A 19,475-nucleotide genomic window follows, 5' to 3' on the forward strand; every position below is an offset into this window, starting at 1 on the left:
GCATACCGTGGGCTTTCTACAGGCTAGATTTATATGCTCACAGCTAAATCAAACCAATTCAGAATGCAGCCATATAAGACTGAAGAAGTACAATGTCTTTGTTCTTTTGACATTCAGTATTTCATTGATTCATGGTGCACAAGGTAGAATATACTGAAATCAGCATGAAATTTATATAAGAGAAGTGCTGTCATTTTTGACCATAGGAATGAACCACACCAACCAATCAAGAGATATGTGACATTATTGAGCAGGTGAGGTAGATAGAGTGTTTAGACTCTTTTATACTCCTTGTCACTATTGGAAAAACCAACATTTTAGAGCAATGTTTTCAAACTGTCTTCGAAAGAGCCTTAACGTTCAACAAAGATGTTTCAGGGAGAGGAGGAAGAGTTAGGGGACCTTCTAGACCCCTAACATCTGCAAGCCCTGCTTCACCAGAAAAGCTTTGTATTATCTGTTTTATATATTGGGGTTTCAAGCATGTTTTCATTTGGACAAAAAGAGCTCTGCTGATTTTTGTGTGTGTGTGTGTGTGTGTGTGTGTGTGTGTGTGTGTGTTTTAAATAAAAAGTAGGAAAACCCTTTTGCATGGAATTCAATAGAACCCATAGAAACTCCTAGGGGGGAAGAAAAAAAATAAACACTGTTGTCTTCAGGAGAATGATAGCCAATAGAAGTCCTTTTCCTAAAGAACTATTCAGAGATATTGTGGAGGTGGACAACCAATTTAAGAAGACAATGTGTTTTGGTAGCTGATTTGGTTCAGTAGATAGAGCATGGGCCTGTGGACTGAAGGGTCCTGGGTTTGATTCTGATCAAGTGCACATGCCCAGGTTGTGGGCTTGATTCCCAGTAGGGGGTGTGCAGGAGGCAGCCAATCAATGATTCTCTCATCAATGATGTTTCTATCTCTCTCTTCCTCTCCCTCTCTGAAATCAATAATATATGTGTGTGTGTGTGTGTGTATCCTATCTAATAAAAGACAAAAGGGTAATTGACCATACCTTCGCTACACTTCCCATTGGGTAATCAGGGTGATATGCAAATTAACCGTCAAAAAAAGATGGCGGTTAATTTGCATACTAGGCTCTAAGCGGTGGAGCGAAGCCAAACGTACCCGAAGCCTGCCGAGCAGTGAGGCCTCACAGCCCTGGGATCAGTGGAGCCGGGAGGCATCCTGGCACCGGGATCAGTGCAGCTAGGAGGCCTCACAGCTCTGGAATCAGCGGAGCCGTGAGGCCTCATGGCCCTGGGATCAGCGGAGCAGCAAAGCCTGATGGCTGGGAGGGGGGGGGGGGAGGGGCGCTCTGGCCGGAGCCTAGCCAGAGCAAAGGCCTGTGTCCCGGGTGCCAGAGGAAAACTGGTGCCAGCAGCCAAGGGAGGGGAAGGCCTATTGCACGAATCTCCTTGTGCAACAGGCCTCTAATGTATGTGTGTGTGTGTGTGTGTGTGTGTATATATATATATATATATATATATTTGAGGCCCGGTGCATGAAATTTGTGCATGGTGGGGGGGTGGGTCACTCAGCCTGGCCTGCACCCTCTCGCAAATTTCGCAATCTGGGACATCCCTCTCGTAATCTGGGACCACTGGCTCCTAACTGCTTGCCTGTCTGCCTGCATGATCGCCCCTAACCACTCTGCCTGCTTGATCGTCCCTAACTGCTCACCTGCCTGCCTGATTGCCTCTAACCGCCTCTGCCTTGGCCCCCACTGCCGTGGCTTCATCCAGAAGGTTGTCTGGAAGGACGTCTGGCTGTCTGGTCTAATTAGCATATTATGCTTTTATTATTATAGATATATATAGAACACAATGTGTTTTGAAAGGATGATTCTTCTGACAGCCGGAGCCACTAGATTTGAGCTTTGGGGCTCTAGTAAAATATCACATGTTTAAAAATCAGAAACATGGCTAGTTCTACCCCTCTTCCCTGCTTCTTACTTTCCAGATATGTTCTAATGCTGACAGATCAAAAGTCTCTGGCAAATACTCACAGACTGGCCCTGTGGGACAGATTCATATAAGCTGAAATGTGGGGAAAAGTAAGTGCCCACAGGGACATCCTCTTACTTCCCATTCATAAAGACAGGAATTACCTCACATTTCATTATTACAATTCAGAAAGCTATTTTCAGAAAGCTATTTTATTCATTTTCTTTATGGTTTTGCTTGGAATTTGCATGATTTTCCTGATTTTGTTCCTAATGTACTTTTCAATTTCTATTTGCTTCTTTTGTTTATAATAACCTTGGAATAAAAATGAAATGGATCCATCTGATTGCATCCTGCCCAAGTTTCCTCCAAATTTAATCTGTGACTACAATTCTCTCCTCTCTCTCTCTCTCTCTCTCTCTCTCTCTCTCCCCCCCTCCCTCTTTCTTTTGGTGTGTGTGTGTGTGGTCATCTCCTTTTTTCCTTTTCCTTTTGTTCCCATTTTGAATAGCTTTCTGAATTGTAACAAAACTGTCAGCCCATTAACTTCTGAATAACTCTTAAGTATGAGGCCACGTCATATTTTTAATAAAAACATCACATAGGCAACTACTTGGTGTCTGGACATAATTTATCTATCTCAAATCATGGCTCAGGGTGGGGGCCTATAGTCTAAACAGTGGGGTTAATTTTAGTGTTTAAAAATGAGTCAATGTGGTGGAAAAGGTAAAACGATGAAGACAATAATAAGATCAGTGGCTGTGGAGCACCAGGAGACATGGCTAGGCAGAGCACAGAGGATTTTTAGGACAGAGAAAATACTCGGTATGATATAGTAATGATAAATACGAATCATCATACCTTTGTCCAAACACCAAGAGTGAACCATGAGATAAACTATGGACACTGGGTTCATCTTTGTTTTTAATTTTTTAAAGGTACCATTCTGATGAGTAATGTTGATAATGGGGAAGGTTATGCATATGTGGGGACAGGGCATACATGAAAAATTTTTGTACATCATTCTCAATTTGGTTATAAACCTAAAACTTCTCTAAAAAAAATTAAGTCTTTTAAAAGTGGAAAAAAACAAAAGCACCTGGCCAAGTGGCTCAGTTGGTTGGAGCGTCATCCCATACACCCCAAATAAAAAGGTGTGGGCTTGATCCCCAGTTGAGGTGTGTACGGGAAGCAACTGATCCATATTTCTCTCTCTCTTCCCCCTCCTCTCTCTCTAAAATCAATAAAAATATATCCTCAGTGAGAATTTTTAAAAAATGAAAAAAAACCCCTATTTTGTTTTAAACAGCTGTTGGTGATATTTATTAGAAATTCTCTTAAATGATAATGGCTAATTCATTTTAGCAAGAAGAAAAATATACAATCTGGTAATATTGCCAAGGCATATTTGTTAATACATCATTCACTTTGTAATGCAGACAACAGGACCAAGGAAGTGACGTCAGGAGTACAGAAGTTTTTGCCTACAGTGCTACCAGCCTCAAAGAGGAAACTCTACCAGGCATCAGGTACTGTGCGATCTAAAAACACGAATCACTGCGTGATCCGGACCAGGTATATCTTCCTGAAGGCACCGAAAGTCACATTGGTGGATGAAGGCAAAGAAAAGGGAGGCATTGCAGGGAATACAGTTCATGAAATGCATGGTGGTAAAAACATGAAATTGGACCAGCCATAATGCGAATCTCTTTAGAGAAGACTTACTATCCCTCATCACTGAAGAGAGGAGGTCAAAATAGTCGAGAAGAGGGAAAGGCAGGCTCAGTGCACCAGCACTTGTAGTAGTGGGCCTCCAAGCCAGCATGCCACAGGGAATGCCTAGTTTTCTAAAAAGCAGGATCATAAAAGCTGAAGGTCCCAACCACTATACCACTAGACTAATCCTAAAAGTCAGACATGTTAATCTGAATCTCTCTAACAAGGACAAGAATTCCTCATTCTGGTGACTATTTTAAAATACATGGAGAAGCATGATCATCAAGGGAACATGAGAAAAACATGCCTCTGTTGCTGGCCCAGTAAATTCCTGCCTTGGGCCCTTCGAATGGTGGATAAGGTTTTGGTGGGATGGAAAAGGCATTGGTACCTCCTGGAGATTGCACTTGTAAAATAACTTGCCAGTCTGACTACCCAATGTGGGTTGGCTTTACCAATCATGATGAGAGAGCTTCTTCTAACAGTAAGTGATGGCATCTTTATGGTCTCCCTTTAGGAAAAATAGTCACAGAAGAGGTATAAGAAGCTGCAAAGATGAAATACCAACTGGCTATTTACTCTTTGCCATGATCTCCTTGAAGCCTTGAAGTAAGTAGTGTCAAGCTGAGGAACAAAGAATACCATACAAAGAGACTTTGGAAAGGTGTGGAAGTGCCTTACTTAATTAGGAAAGCTCAATACTGTATGATTTATGCCACTTTAGATGGTGAAGTTTGAGGTTAATATCTTCCTCCTCCCCCACAAATAGTATTTTTTATTTGTCTCCATTAAATACCTGAATTTTAAACAGACTATTGGACTAGGGCCTCATATCCATCAGCTCATTCAACTTTAGCACCTGTCTCCTCCTCAGTAACTTTTCCGGAACTGCTGCCATCACCAGGAAGCTCCATGGGTTTTCCAAGTCAAACTTGGGCTTCTCCAGCATTTTGGCTTTTCTAACAAGACATCATAGAGCAGAGAAATAGAATGGTAGGGCTTTTCTATGTCTCTTCCAGTGCTCTCTGGAATCAATTTATTGACCACTTCTTTCAAGTCATTTGCCTTCACCTCTCGGGTCATGATTTCCATCATCTTGTTCAGGACTTGGTGGACCTGCTGATGCTGAGCACAAGAGGTCTTCCGAATTTGATTGTTGCAGTTTTTTAGTAAAACCAACACAGAATAGATAAAGCAAATAACCATCGGTTGTTTTGACATCAACATGAGCTTCAATCATGCACTGCCATTTGACCACGAAGCACATTTTGTCATGGGTAAGATCCATGACATGGAAATTAGTTAGTTTTTGCCCTGAACATCCTCAGTAATTAGCCTGAATTTTCTAAATGCAACTTCATCATTCTGCAGATCAGCGAGGCTCACTGATCTGACCACCAAACACGACCCTTCAGACAAGTGGTTCTCAACCTTCCTAATGCCGCGACCCTTTAATACAATTCCTCATGTTGTGGTGACCCCCAACCATAAAATTATTTTCGTTGCTACTTCATAACTGTAATTTTGCTACTGTTATGAATCCTAATGTAAATATCTGATATGCAGGATGTATTTTCATTGTTACAAATTGAACATAATTAAAGCATAGTGATTAATCACAAAAACAATATGTAATTATATATTCAATATGTATTTTTCCAATGGTCTTAGGCAACTCCTGTGAAAGGGTCTTTCGACCGCCAAAGGGGTCGCGACCCACAAATTGAGAACTGCTGCTTCAGACCATCAGATGTGATTTGGGTTCCTTGAGTTGTCGTGACTAGTGTTTTTCTATCTTTCGTATAGAACAGAGCTGGTGCTTTAACATCACACCAATCTTTCTTAGAAAATGGATCAACCACTTTCTTCTTGGCTGCCCTTTGGCTGTCTTTCGTAAGACGCCTGTTCTTGCCGACAGCCAGGGTAGTGCCTTGAGAGCCAAAAAGGAGGGTCACATCTCAGTCTTTTCCTCACGAGGTTTATATGAGGCATTAACATTATAGAGTGGTTTTGAATGTTGTGCTTTTAGAAGGACTTAGCTATGTCAGGCCACGCTCCAGCCACAGCCTGGTGACCTGAACATCAGAAATAAGGCTCTGTGTGCTCTCTGGGGTTTGTTTGGGGCCTTTTGATAATCCTCAACTCTCCACCAGGAACTGTCCTCAGTTCACTGAGTGAGCTTGTTTCTCCATAGCCAGGGGAAAAGGGGCTCCTGCCCAGCTTTAGTTCTAAATTACTAAGTGCAATCATGGACACCTGCCAGGGGCTGTGGGAACCTCCTTGATTTCTATCCTCCTGGACAAAAACTCCTTCATTAGGTATTGCTGGATTCTTTTTTTAAAAAAAATATGTATTTTTTTTATTGATTTCAGAGAGAAAGGGAGAGAGAGAGAGAGAAACATCAATGATGAGAGAGAAACATTGATTGGCTGCCTCTTGCATGCCCCCTACTGGGGATTGAGCCTGCAACCTGGGTATGTGCCCCTGACCGGAAACCAACCCAGGACCCTTCAGTCCACAGGCTGATGCTCTATCCACTAAGCCAAACCGGCTAGGGCTATTGCTGAATTCTTGATATAATTATTACACATGGATAATAGTTATGAAAGTGAATGAAATCAGTCTTCACTGTCAGTAAAACACAAATACCACAAAGACCAAACTCCTTAATTCCTCAATGTAAAGAGAAATTTCTTCCTCATTACAGCAGCTGATGAAAACATTGACTAGTTTAGGTTTCAAAAAGGCAAGGAAATAAAACTGAAAAAAGAGAGACATAACAATATGAAATAATGAGTAACCCTACAATCATGTATCTCAGACAGACCAACAGGACCACAGACTTGAACGGACACACACTCTCCTATGCTCATTCTCTCTTCAGAGTCTGCCCCCTGACCCCGACTACCCCACCACCCCCGTGTTTCTCCCCAGGTTGGCCTCACTAGCAGGTCTTAGATGAAAAGACTTAGCTCTTTACACATCAGAATCTAGTCTCTAAAAGTTAGTCCATCATAAATCAGTCTACCACTTCGACTTCCTAAATTTGACAATTTTCCTACCTCGTTCTTAAGAGATTTTTCTATTTACAATGAAAGAAGTCTTCTTACAGACCAAATGTCACCAGCTACACAATCAGCCACTTCATGGTTTTAGCGGGCTATCACTTGTAGCACCCAAACACATTTTGACTGCAAATGATTAATTGCAGAACAAAAGCCGCTTCCGTTTGCAGAGCCTCTCCCCCAGGCCGCAGGGGAGTGGAAGTGGGGAGGTGGGGGGTCCCTGGACTTGCCCTGGAATGCATGATCAGTTAAAGCCAATCACTCTGCACTTGGTAGACGAAACACCCTGAGCCGCCCGGCGATTTAGGTGCGGAGTGAAAGGTAACAGCATTGCATTTCCTTGTTCAGGGAGAGGTAGGTGTCTGGGAGACAGATTGGAAACTGAAGGCAGCCCTGTGTCATAAATCTGCACATTTAATTGCAATGCACGGCTAGTCTTTGGAGGGCCTTTCCAATCCTGATAATGAAGACATGCATGTGCTCGTAGACGCCAACTCCCCCCTCTTTGATTTTGAAATCTGCACCACCTACCAAGTCTCACCAAACAACGAGAGCTGATCAGAGGCTCTTTGCGCAGCAACTAAAACAAAAGGGTGAGGGAACAGGGGAGATTGTGTGGAGCAGGCAGCCTTTCTGGCGCCCCTTAAATCATACTTCCCGGGCAGACCCCTATTCCATCTAGTCTATGCCCAAGGCAGGAGCTGTCAGGAGGCCCACAGATAAGCAATTTAGAAATATTCTAGCTGAATGAAGGAGACTGACTTTGGGTTTCCACTGCTGTCTGCCAAGCTAGGGAAATAGAGTGCAGACAGATGCTCTCTAAGGTTCTTATTTGAGCTCCAAAGAGGTTTGAGGCTTGGCACAGCCATGAACCCCAAGGATCTTCACTTTCTTTTTTTTTTTTTTTTTAAGACAAATTGAAAGTAATACAGTTAAGAACAGAGAAGGTGATTGTTTTACTCCATTGACTAATCTTTCTTGTCCGGAACATGTCTATTCTTTTTAACAAAGCTCTTAAGATTTTAAATCCTTGGAAAAAAGCAACCCATATGGGATGTATTTGGGGAATTCTACCACCAAAATCCAAATAAATAAGATCTCTCATCTATCAGCAGCAGACAGAAAATTCTGTAATCAATTTCAACATGGTAAAAGAAATTACAGTGATTGTTTATTTGTTCAACGAATGTTAATTGAGCACCTACTATGAGTAAGGACATAAAAGGTGCTCCAGAGAAAATGAAGTAGAAGACTTTGCCGAGGTCTTCTTGGGCTTATAATTTATTTATTTATTAAACTGCCTGTAACTAAAAGAATGAAAAAGAAATCACTAGTGCTAAAATTGAAGAGACAGAATTTTAGAGGAAAGTCAGCTCACAGAGATTGGGAAAAACTTCATGAAAGAGAGAGTATGTGATCACTAGATTAAATTCTTCCAGAATAGGGTTTCATAGTTTATACAGCAGTTAAAACATACTAGTAATAGGTATTTTAAAAGAATCTGTTTAGCCCTGACCGGTTTGGCTCAGTGGATAGAGCGTCGGCCTGCGGACTGAAAGGTCCCGGGTTCAATTCCGGTCAAGGGCATGTACCTTGGTTGCGGGCACATCCCCAGTAGGAGGTGTGCAGAAGGCAGCTGATCGATGTTTCTCTCTCATCAATGTTTCTAACTCTCTATCCCTCTCCCTTCCTCTCTGTAAAAAATCAATAAAAAATCTTTAAAAAAAAAAAAAAGAATCTGTTTAAATCAAGCTGATTAAGCTGCAAATTTATATTATGGGAATGCAAAATGCAAATGCAGGTGAGGCTGACGTGGACTGAGCACCCAGAGAGGGAAACAGAAAACACAGCAGTTAGGCTGGCCCCTCAGATCTCACTATGTGATTCTTCCAAAACGTGTGTCGAGCCTCCCAAGTCCAGGCCTTTGCCTTGTGATCTCTAAGAATGTACTTACTCCTTTCTTCTCTAAGTAGCTGAATTCATCAGTTCTGTCAATGCCCAGCTCATTTCCTATCTAAAATCACAGTAAATCAGGGTTGGAAGAGACCTTCAAGATCACCTAAGTGTAGCAGTTCCTAAACTTGACTGAGAATGTGGCGAGATCCACTGGGGAAGTATCCTTCTCCCTCCCACCTACAAAGCTTACCCTGGGATTATGATTAAGTTTGTGCACATTTCCACAAGGCTTTCCAAGAGATTTGGCAGATCTGCCACATTTGCAAGTCACTGATCTCCAACATCTCCCCAGTGGCTCCTGAATCCCCTCTACAACTTTCTGCCTCGGCTGGTCCTGTGTATGATTAGACATCTTCCTAAGACCCTCCCTGGCTTTCAGATTGCTTTGGGATCACTTCCTCCTTCAAACTCTTACACTGCTGAGGATCTTCAATGCACGCTTTAAATCACTTTGTTCTATGTTGTGAAGTCCTTTCTACATCAATAAACAATTACTAGGCTTTGTGCTGAAGAATGAACCATAGAAGACAGAACAAGGAATGGGTTTATATTGAACAGGTGGGAAAATACACACAATCGTTAAAAAAACAAGTTGCAATGAACTGCTAAAGGATGGAAGAAAAGTATGTTGTCAGAGACCAGAAGAAAGGGTAGTTCTACTTAGAGGCAACTCAGAAGATTTCTATTACAGCTGGTTTTGGAGATAGTCCTTAAAGGATGACAATATTTTGACCAACAGGAAATAACCAGGACAGTGCAATGTAAAGAAATTATCCAATGAGAATTCACAGCAAGAATGTGCAGGTATGAGAAACAGTGAGTTGTCATAGTAGGTACATGCGGGTTGAGGATATAGAAAATGAGATTGAAAAGTGAATTAAGGGAAAATTTTTAGAGGTTCATGCTCTAATTTTGAAGAGAATGTGGAAAACTTGAAAGATCTCAGGCTTTAGGGTAAATTAAGACCTAGTCCTTTCCCTCAATACTGTTGCTTACTAGTAAAACTGTGACATCGGCAAATTGTTTACTCTCTCCTGTGCTTACCTATGAAATAGCAATATATCTTCTTTTTTTATAATTTAAAAAAATATATATTTTTATTGATTTCAGGGAGGAAGGAAGAGGGAAAGAGAAATAGAAACATCAATAATGAAAGAGAATCATCAATCGGCTGCCTCCTGCAGGCCGCCTAGTAGGAATCGAGCCCACAACCCCTGGCATGTGCCCTTGACCGGAATCGAACTTAGGACCTTCAGTCCACAGGCCGATGCTCTATCCACTGAGCCAAACCAGATAGGGTGCAATACACCTTCTTTTCAGGACTGTTCTTTCAAGGACCCAACAAGTTAATGAATATAAATACCAACCTTATACATATATGGCTAATTCTCTTCCCTTTATTTCATTAGTAATAGAAAACAACAGAACAGGTTTGAAGAAATAGATGTGATCTAACTTAGGTTGTAGAAAGACAACTGGGTACAAAAGAATATTGAAGAGGAAACAGAAAAACTATAGGCAGAGAGAACAGGTAGGAGGATGTTTTAAAAATCCAGGTGAGAGATGGATTAGGGCAAAGCCACTGTAAAAACAGGGTCAAGCAGAATATCAACTGAGGAGGCAAAAGTGAAAAATCAGCAACTGGTGGGAAGTGAATCTTAGAGCATTAAAAATGATTCAGGTTTCTAGCCTGTCTCTTGCTACTAGGAAGATGATGGTGCAATGGAAAGTTAGGGGACCTAAGAAGAGTAGGCCTCAGAGGGGACAGAATAAATTCTTACTGGGATGTACTGAACTGCAGGTGAAGGTTGGGCATCCTATGGGAAGGTCTGGTGTGCTTTAGGAGATTTGGGTCTGAGAATTAGAAATAAGAGGTTGGCTCTGGGTGGGAAGACTGAGGAGGCCTTGGCAAAGACATGATAGAGGAAGCTGTGAAAATCAGTGGAACCAGCTGGGGAGAGGTATCGAGCAGAGAAGAGGAACACTGAGATCTGAACCTTGGGGGAAGGTTACTTAAGGAAAAGAGGGAAAAGAGGAGCTAATGAAGGAGATGAAAGAGAGTGGTCACCTTCACAGAAACATACTCAGAATACTATGAGAGCCATGGAGCATTTCAAGATGGAAGAAACTATCAGCAGAGTCAAAAGCTAGTAGTGGTAAGGAGTTAGAAAAAGCTATTTGACTTCACAATTAAGAAAGGTGGCAAAGTCTCCTAATGGTCTCAACATCCTTTTCCTCCTGCTGCCTCTAGTAATAGAAACCATGAGTCTTTGGCTGGGCACATGGCTCCCAGATAAGCCTACATTTCCTGGGCTCCCTGCGTATGGCCATGAGACTCAGTTTTGTCCAATGAAATGTGTGTATTTTCCAGGCCACATGTTTAAAAGGAAAGGGTGTGCCCTCCCCTTCCTACTGGCAGAAACTTAGCAGTAATGGTGCTGGTGGATGTGATGTGAGCCATCTTCAACTTTGTGAGTAAGGGCCTCATCTTAATGATGGCTGCCACAGGACAGAAAGAACTTGAGAGCCTGACATTCAAACAACTTACACTCAAATTATTATGCAAAAGTATATAAAATATTTCTTGTGTAAGCCCTATTGGGTTTGGCTCAGTGGTTAAAGTGTTGGACTAAAGAGTCTTGAGTTCCATTTCAGTGAAGGCCATGTACGTCGGTTGCAGGCTTGATCCCCAACCCGGGTCAGGACACGTGTGGGAGGCAACCAATGGATGTGTCTCTCTCACATCAATGTTTCTCTCTCTCTCTCTCTCTCTCTCTCTCTCTCTCTCTCAAAATCAATGGAAAAATATCTTCAGGTGAGGATTAACAATAGCAAAATTTTCTCATTTAAGCAACAGTTATTTTGGTCTTTGTTATGCAACTGAGGCTTTGTCCTTAATGATACAGGAAGGACTGAGCTTGTGCTAAGGAAAAAGAAGTGAAGAAATGAACATAAATTCTTCTTTTAAGAAGTCAAAAGGAAAAGGAAAGTGAGAGAGAAGAATAGTTTCCACAGGAAAGGGACTCAAAAGAGGTGTTTTACTTTTTAAAAAAATCAATGATTTTATCATTCTTACCATTTTAAAGTCTACCATCTCCTCTCCTTATTCATAGCATAGTTTTAATTTTGCTGAAGTAATTTTAAATTTACTGCTTGGGAAATAAGCATGTTTTATTTTTCGTGATTATAATAATTCTGTTTATTAGTTAGCTCGTTGGGACATTTACTGTTTGTGGATTTGTACAGAGCTGCCTTCAAATGTGACTTGGGGAAATTCAAAGTTTTGCCAGTCAACTAGAGGGTGATTTGTATTATTAAAGGGGTCCCTTGAAATACGAAGCTTCTGAGCAGTTAAGTGTACACAAACCATTTAACCACATAAGAGAGGGCCAGGGAAGGGAAAGTTAACTTGTGAGAAGTTACTGTAATGATCATGTTTGCATGTCAGCAGGAAAGCAGATTTCAATAAATAAAAATGTTAGTTCATGGAATTTTTTCCAGGAATAACTTTCTCATCTGAAGAGAAGAATTCCTACATCGTCTACACTGCAATCAATTGCCTCTTTGTGGGCTGAGTGATGGTCTCTCTAAGTCCCCAACTCCTGCTCCTAAAGTGACCTGAGCAACAGGGAGCTCTGAGAACAGCTTTTGGGGTAACCCCACAGCAGCTCTGAACCATCTGCTGTCAAGGGAATGGCAGTTACATAATTAACCATAATAGCTGCAAATGATATAGTTACAACAAAAACCCTGTTGGTATTTAGCTGAACTAAAAAAAAACAATGGTGTAAATTATAGCTATGTGTATAATAAAATTTCTTATTTGCATTTCACATAAAATTCACCAAGCTCCTTATTCACTCATTACTCACCCATTATGGGTTTTTTAAATGGCACTTTGAAAGTTTGCTTTGGCTCGGGGTGAATTATTTGCCAAGACTTTATTCCTGGAGTCATGGCTCCTCGGGGACTTCTTTACCTTTTGGCAAATTCATAGCTCATTTTGTGGGTGGTAGCGGTTTGTGGCCACTATGTATGCATGTGTGGTCATATGTGGGGAGTAGTCTTAGGATATCCTAAATAGTGGAACATTTCATAAGGAAGGGTCTTATATCCCAGAGTAATTAAACAGAAAAAAGAAAAAGCAGAAAATGAGTAAAGCATAGTAATAAATATAGCAGCAACAATTAGGCTGGTTCCTTCCAATTATGCATGTGCTTGAATAATCGGCCGACTTAATAGGTGGAAGAGATGTGCATTACAAATATCCAGGGAATGTTTTCATATCAAGAGGCACAAATACAAAAGTGCACGAGAAGGTGCAATTGAGGCAAAGCTGTTTCTGAGAATAAAAATCGCGATAAACTTTAAAAAGCCATAAGCACAATGTTGGATACAGATGAGCAGAGGAAAGGATTTTTTTTTGCATGTACATTTTCATTAAAAAATGTGGTCTTTAGGACCAACATCAGTGTTTTGGGGGAAGAACTGGGGGCATAAGACAAGGTAGCTGTAGACATTCACCAATTCCAAGAGGGCAAGGAAAATTCTCCCTGCCCAAACCTCCCCGACTCACTGCAAGACGGTGGCTTGAAATATCTTCCCTAATGCGCTCAAGACTAAAGGTAAAGAGTATTTCAGAAATGAAACACAGTTTATGGAATATTAGGAAAGTAGTTTCTAGATTTATAGAGATTTCAAGCTAGAAGAGATCATTGTATACATTTAGTTGCGGCTTCCTCCCAACCTATACACTTTACAGATGTGATATGTCATTGGGTTCCCCAAGAAATAATAAATGACTGGCCGAATATTGTGTACCAAAATAATGGCGTAAGAACACTGGTTTCTAACTCTCTATCTAAAGGTCTGTTTCACACCACTGAGCACACACTGCCTGTACTTATAAGGGGTAAGGGAAGGGCCTGGTACATTTCACTGGAGGATGAGTTCCAAGACTAGGGGCTCTATGGTAATTGGGCGGGTGACAGAAGGAAGATCTAGGGGTGGTGCATTATGCATTTGTGCCTGGACACAGCCGTTTTCTATTTTGCCTAATATTGGCTTAAATGACAAGGAAAGCTTAATGCCATCAATATACCATCATAAAGTAGCTTGCTCTTCTCCTGGGTATAGTTAACCTGCAGGTAAACCATAGCGCTCACAAGGCACAAGAACAATGGGCGCTTTTATAGTCATTTGTGTGCTTAGAGATTGTCCTGGGTCCCACAACGGACAGTTGCTACCCTAACATGGAGCCGCATCAATGCAATTGTGCATTAGGCTAATGAATGTGTTTTCCTGGAAACCATACTAAGCAGAGAAAGAAGAATCTCCACCACCTGAAATTGACCTCAAGTGGCTCAAAGTAGTTTCAATACTTCCACTCCATTTAGAGGCGATTCTGTTCCTTTAAAAACACTATTATTGATCCTTCATTTCCCCCAATATCTGGGGTTTTACTTGGGTTTCAAATAGATCTAAAAATCAAGTGGGTGCAATTTCTCCTGATGTGATCCGAACCATTGTTTTCTTTTTCCTCATACATACAAGCCATACGGTTTTTATTTGAATTATTTTTTTTTTGAGGATGACTTTGTACTATGTTATGTTACCTCGTGACATTTAGTGTTGTTGGGATTTATTGGATTTCTGGGAATAGTATAATAAAAACTGATAATATCAAACATCATTAATTAGGTGTCAAACAAAGTAATCATATTGTTTCTTATTTTAATTACAATAGAATTCAAGTTGATTTGCTTATTTTACCAGAGTAATATGTGATTCTAAACTGTTTAAAATCTAAAATCTTTACCAGACAGAGGACAATTATAAAAAAATCCTCACTTCACAAGAAAACCCGGGTCATTAATCAATTTGTTTAACTAGCTGAGCACTAATAAACATAATGTGCTAACATCTCTTAGCAAATAGATTTTTGTAAACAAGCTGCTTCCAAAAATATTTTATGAGGCATCGTTAACATTCGGAGATGCTGCTGTTTAGGTTGGAAACCTCGGTGATCCATCTCGCACGGCGCGGCTGGAATTGAAGAGACCCCTGGAATCGCTCAGTGAGAACTGGAGAGGGGCCTGGGAAGTCATGACCCTTGGAAGGTGTTGGTTTACAGAGTGAGAAGTGGGCAATTCACCAGCTGCACCCAGGAAGCGGTGCTGCAAATGCCTGCGGCTAGGAGTCAGAGGACTCGTCATGTTAAAGGACGCCAGCCACCACCCCTGCAGACCCACAATTTATCGGGTCCAACTTTAGTGACAGGGGAAAAAACTTCTTAAGTTAGAATACACTTGCATATTTTAACTGAAGAGTATTATAATGAAAAGCAATCAATTACCCTCTCAGTTGTTTTTGGTTTTTGGACCATTTTAGGGCTCCATCCTCAAGGGCAAATTCAGTAAGGACGATGCTCAACATGTGAAGCGCAAAATCTTAAGCAAAGGCCATACATTTAGAGCCCACTGCTGGTTTCCTGGCTGTCAGGTGTGGACGTGGGGAGGGAGAGGAGCTTGGCGGTACCACTTTCCTATGAAGCTCACAAGACAGAATTTATTCCTTGGAAGCTGAAACGGTTAAATAAGCGGCTACAGGGCAAGAGCAAATGAGGTAGGTGTCAAGGTTTTTGGAATTTTTTTCCATGTTATTATCAATGATCTTTTTCTTTAAAATGTCACTTAGCTATTTCTCTGCTTCCGCTTCTCCATATAATGGATGTACTAATGTTAATTCCCATGTTCCCAAAGAGGTAATGGTGGGAAGATATGCTGATAAACATTTTTGAAGCTCTTTGACTTCCTTAGAAAGAAAGCAGTCTTTTGAAAAAAGAAAATATTTAGATACTCAGCAATACTGGGTCAAAAATCTCTAACTTTTGATCACTTTAAAAAATAGCTTTTTAAGGTGAAATATATTAGTGTATTGTGTGCGCGTGTAGATATATTATGCATATGCTTTTTCTCTGATTACAAAGTAAAGAACAAAAGCACTGAACGTAGGAATTTTAGGTCTCAATTTTAGTGAGATATAGATGCTTTAGTTAAATGAATCATTTCTCTTAATTTGTAGAATTTTTTTTGTCTCCTTCCGCTCTACTTTGAGTGACACTCTTATGCATCTGTTCTGCAGGGGTAGTAGCAAGACCTGTTTGAAGTTTAAATCCGTGACACCCTCTGTAGAACAGTGGCAACCTGATCAAAACAGTGATCAAGCAGAAATGCTCTTTCTCAGAACGAACACACACATGTGCGCACACACACACCTCCCTGCATTCAGAGCCGAGGTTTTCCTTCTACCCCCCAACTAATAAAATCAAGGAGGCTGCAATGAGGCTGAGCGGCAGGCAGTTTGATGTCCTCAGCAGGATACGGGGAGTCAGAAGTGGCGCTGTAAATCCAGAGCGGGGCTTCAACACTGTGTTAAGTGTGGCCCGAGTCTCAGAGATTTCCCTTTGATGCAAGTTCAGTATATTAATGGGAAAAGCATTCACTTTTATTTGTCTGTACTGTCTGCGACAGCAAGGCTGCCTCATTTAGCCTGGGCCAACATGAAAATACGCAGAGAAGCAATCTGTTGCAAATTAGCACAGCTCCCCTTTCATTTACTAGCTAGTAATTGGAAGGGGTTAAGAAAGTGTAACTTATCGGACCACGTGAGGGTATCTGCTTGTGCGGACAGCAAGCCTCCCCCCGAATTGCCCTAGGAGCCCTGAGGCAATAATCCTTCCTCATGGCCACTTGGCCTGAAAGACAACACTGACGCGTGTGAAATGTGTGCGCTTTGCTAGGTCTGAGGAGGCAGTTTCCTGGACTCCCCAAGGGGGTATTTGTGACTCTGTCGGAACTTACCTTTCTTTAGATATGTTTTTACTTTCCCGTTTCCAAATCGTCTTGAAGTCACTGCAGAACTCGTACCACACCATAAACACGTAGTTTGGAGTGATCTCTTTCTCACCAGACTTTGGCTTCATCCCAAAATATCCCACTGTCGTTTCAAAACTGCAACAGGCAGGAAGGGAAAACAGAGGGAGGGAGAGGGTGAGAAACTGTCAACACCATTAGGGTGGGTGGGGGGCCCTGGGGGCAGTTTCCCACTTCTCCACTCTCTGTCTCCATTACTGTGGTTTATCCTAAACCCCAGAAAACCCATTTGCTCAAATCCACTTTCCAAGAAATTCAATTTGACTGGGGATACTCCTAGTCATATCTTATCCATGTAAAATCCAGCATGTGTAAGTCCGGGGGGTATACAGGTAAAACTTTTTGAGTTTGTTCTTCATCTCCAATCTATGTCATGTACCTGCTCTTCACTTGACGTTTAATGATGACGGGGAACACTGCTGGCATATTGACTCTGTGGCATGAAGCAGTGGTCAGTTAGAGAGCCCAGTGGCAATAATTAATCTGTTGAGTGTTTCATGGAAAATCAAGACTGTTCTCTCCTATTCTGGTACCCTCTGGCGTTGTAACCTGGGGCCGATCACTCAGCATCAGACTCAATTTTCTCAAGGGTAAAATAAGGGACTGAGCCTCTATGATCTTTAAGAAGGCTACATTTTTAAAGCTTTATATGACATAAGAATACAGACCACCAAATGGACAAAAGTATATGTACAGTTGAGGGCATAGCAAGGTTTGGATGGAAAACCATCTTTGATCTTAATAAATGATTTCCAATCTGGACCAGGTTTTTGCAAAGTAGATTCACAGATATCACTAAGAGCCTCCTGACCTACCCCATGGACTCTCACACCAGACTAGCCGGGCCTCCCAAGCAGCCCTTCTTGGAGGCACTAGCTTTGCAGCAATTTATAGCTCTGCACTCAATCTTTCTACCCAGCCGCCCCCACCCACCCCAAGCCTCACAAGCTCATTTGCCATGAGCAAGAACACTTAAATAAATGGCTCCCTTTTCTAGGGTGTTGGAAACTAATCAAAGCAGGAATGGCTGGCCAGGTTTATGGCTACTCAATGCTCTATCATCTGTTCAGACACAGCATTTTTTTGTGGCCATCCTGAATACTGAGTTCCTAATGGAACTCTATTCAATGGCGATTGTAAAACCCCGAAGCCCCGTTACTATTATGGAGCATACTTTCATCTCGTTCTCAGTTATTGGCCAATATGTATCTCATAAGATTTTACCACAGTTCACAGATGAACTGTTAATTGATTCCATGGCTATGATTAGGCGAGATCCAAGCTGGGGCTGCAGCTCTGAGTCCCATAAATTCTTTGTGCTTCTGTAAATAATAAATCTGTTTTTAATGCAAATTAAAACTACTGGTCAGGGAATTTTGGCTCCCAGTTATTAAAAGACTGGAAGTGTATAAGTGGAGAAAGGCAACAACTAGAGTAATTTCTTAAGGGACTCTCTTATAATACCAAACATGCATATTTTGATGCAAAACCAGCAATGGAACAAAGTAGCAATGTCCACTTTCACCCAGGCGGGACCCATTTTGTGGCAAGCAGAATACTGATAACACCAAAGCATACTCTATGGCATCTAGCTTTATTTCATTCAAAATGAAAATTATATTAATGTAGTATGGACATGCATTGTAGAGAGTTTTGTGAACTATAGGAACCGGCCATGGTTTTCTGACAGAGTCCTGGGGCTTTCGAATTGGAAGAGACTTACATGTCAACTTGTCCAATGTTCTCATTTTACAGATGAGGAAACAAAGACCTGGGAAGACCGAATGTCCCTTTTTATTGGCAGCGTTGGGCTAATCTTGGGCCTCCTGATTCTCAGGGAATTGCTTTTTCCTCCCTCCGTCCCTGTGGCTCATGCTCGCTGACCTGGGCATTCAAGAAATACAACAGTGCCCCTCCCCCCCATTTCCACTTTAGACACAGTTGCCCCTGTATCTTCCATAATGTGTGTTACCCCCAGCAAAGCAAATCATTGTTTTCTTCTCTTCCAGATGCTCACCTTCTATACAGAACCATATTTCTTTGTGCATCAATAGAGAGGAGAAAGTCTTCCATGGTGAGTTTTTAAGGGAACAAATGGTCTTCCTACAGCCCAGCACGACACAGTGAAGAGCACAGAGCTCCAGTCCTTGCTTCTCAAATCACCCCCACACCTGGAGCCTTATTGGGAGTCTCGAGTGGGAGACCAGGGCATTGCACGCACTGGTGCAGTTGCAGAGAACGGCAGCTCTGTTTGGGGGCTATCGCAGAGCTTGAGGAAAGCATGCCATCATCCTGCGGCCTCGCTTTCCCCGACTCGGAACTGAAGCTAACCATGTACCTCCCCCTCTCCCCTGGGAGCTGTGAGGTCCTGCTTACTCACCCTCAGAGGGGGCGAAAACTAAAGGAAAGGCAGAACTTGAGCATTTCCCCGCTATGCGCTTTGGGAACTAAGAAGGCAAGCGAGCCTCTTCAGAAGAACCAAAGTAAACAGAGTCGCAGAGAATGGCCTGGCCTTGGCACCGCAGCTGCTCCGAGGTGCGCCTTGTTTGAATTCAGGGCTCTTCCTTTGCCCAAGGAAAAGCTAAAAGCTGGTCTATGAACCTGCAACTACCTGATAGAGTCTAGGCCACTGTCCTCCCAAGCAAAACTCTCTTCCTTTCAAATTCAATTTTGATTCACAGAAGACGGATGATTGAAAACCTTCCGAAATTTGGGCATGAAAACTATAGATCTTAAGCAGTCAGGGGAATTTTCTTCAACAGACAAAGGGGCAATCATGCTTTCCGAAACTTTTATTTGCCAGCAGATGACTCTAAATTAGCTTTCGACTTCTAAAAAGTGGGTGGATTTCTGATCATGTTTCACG

General features: G+C 41.8%; 1 protein-coding gene and 1 pseudogene across 3 annotated transcripts in view; both read right to left on the minus strand.

Moving 5' to 3' along the window:
• Positions 1 to 19,475, minus strand: part of FMN1 (formin 1) — a 387,832-nt gene that overhangs the window by 28,780 nt on the left and 339,577 nt on the right. For all 3 annotated transcript variants that reach the window (XM_070425545.1, XM_070425561.1, XM_070425554.1), the window contains one exon: positions 16,538 to 16,687. In XM_070425545.1, the coding sequence (XP_070281646.1) occupies positions 16,538 to 16,687 (150 nt within the window). The remainder of the gene's footprint in view (positions 1 to 16,537; positions 16,688 to 19,475) is intronic.
• LOC139021202 (small ribosomal subunit protein eS1-like) lies at positions 4,458 to 9,027 on the minus strand (annotated as a pseudogene).

The sequence above is a fragment of the Myotis yumanensis genome, unplaced genomic scaffold, assembly GCF_028538775.1.
Source record: "Myotis yumanensis isolate MYYU_CA2020_CCGP unplaced genomic scaffold, mMyoYum1.0.hap1 SCAF_1, whole genome shotgun sequence".
Classification (NCBI taxonomy): Eukaryota; Metazoa; Chordata; class Mammalia; order Chiroptera; family Vespertilionidae; genus Myotis; species Myotis yumanensis.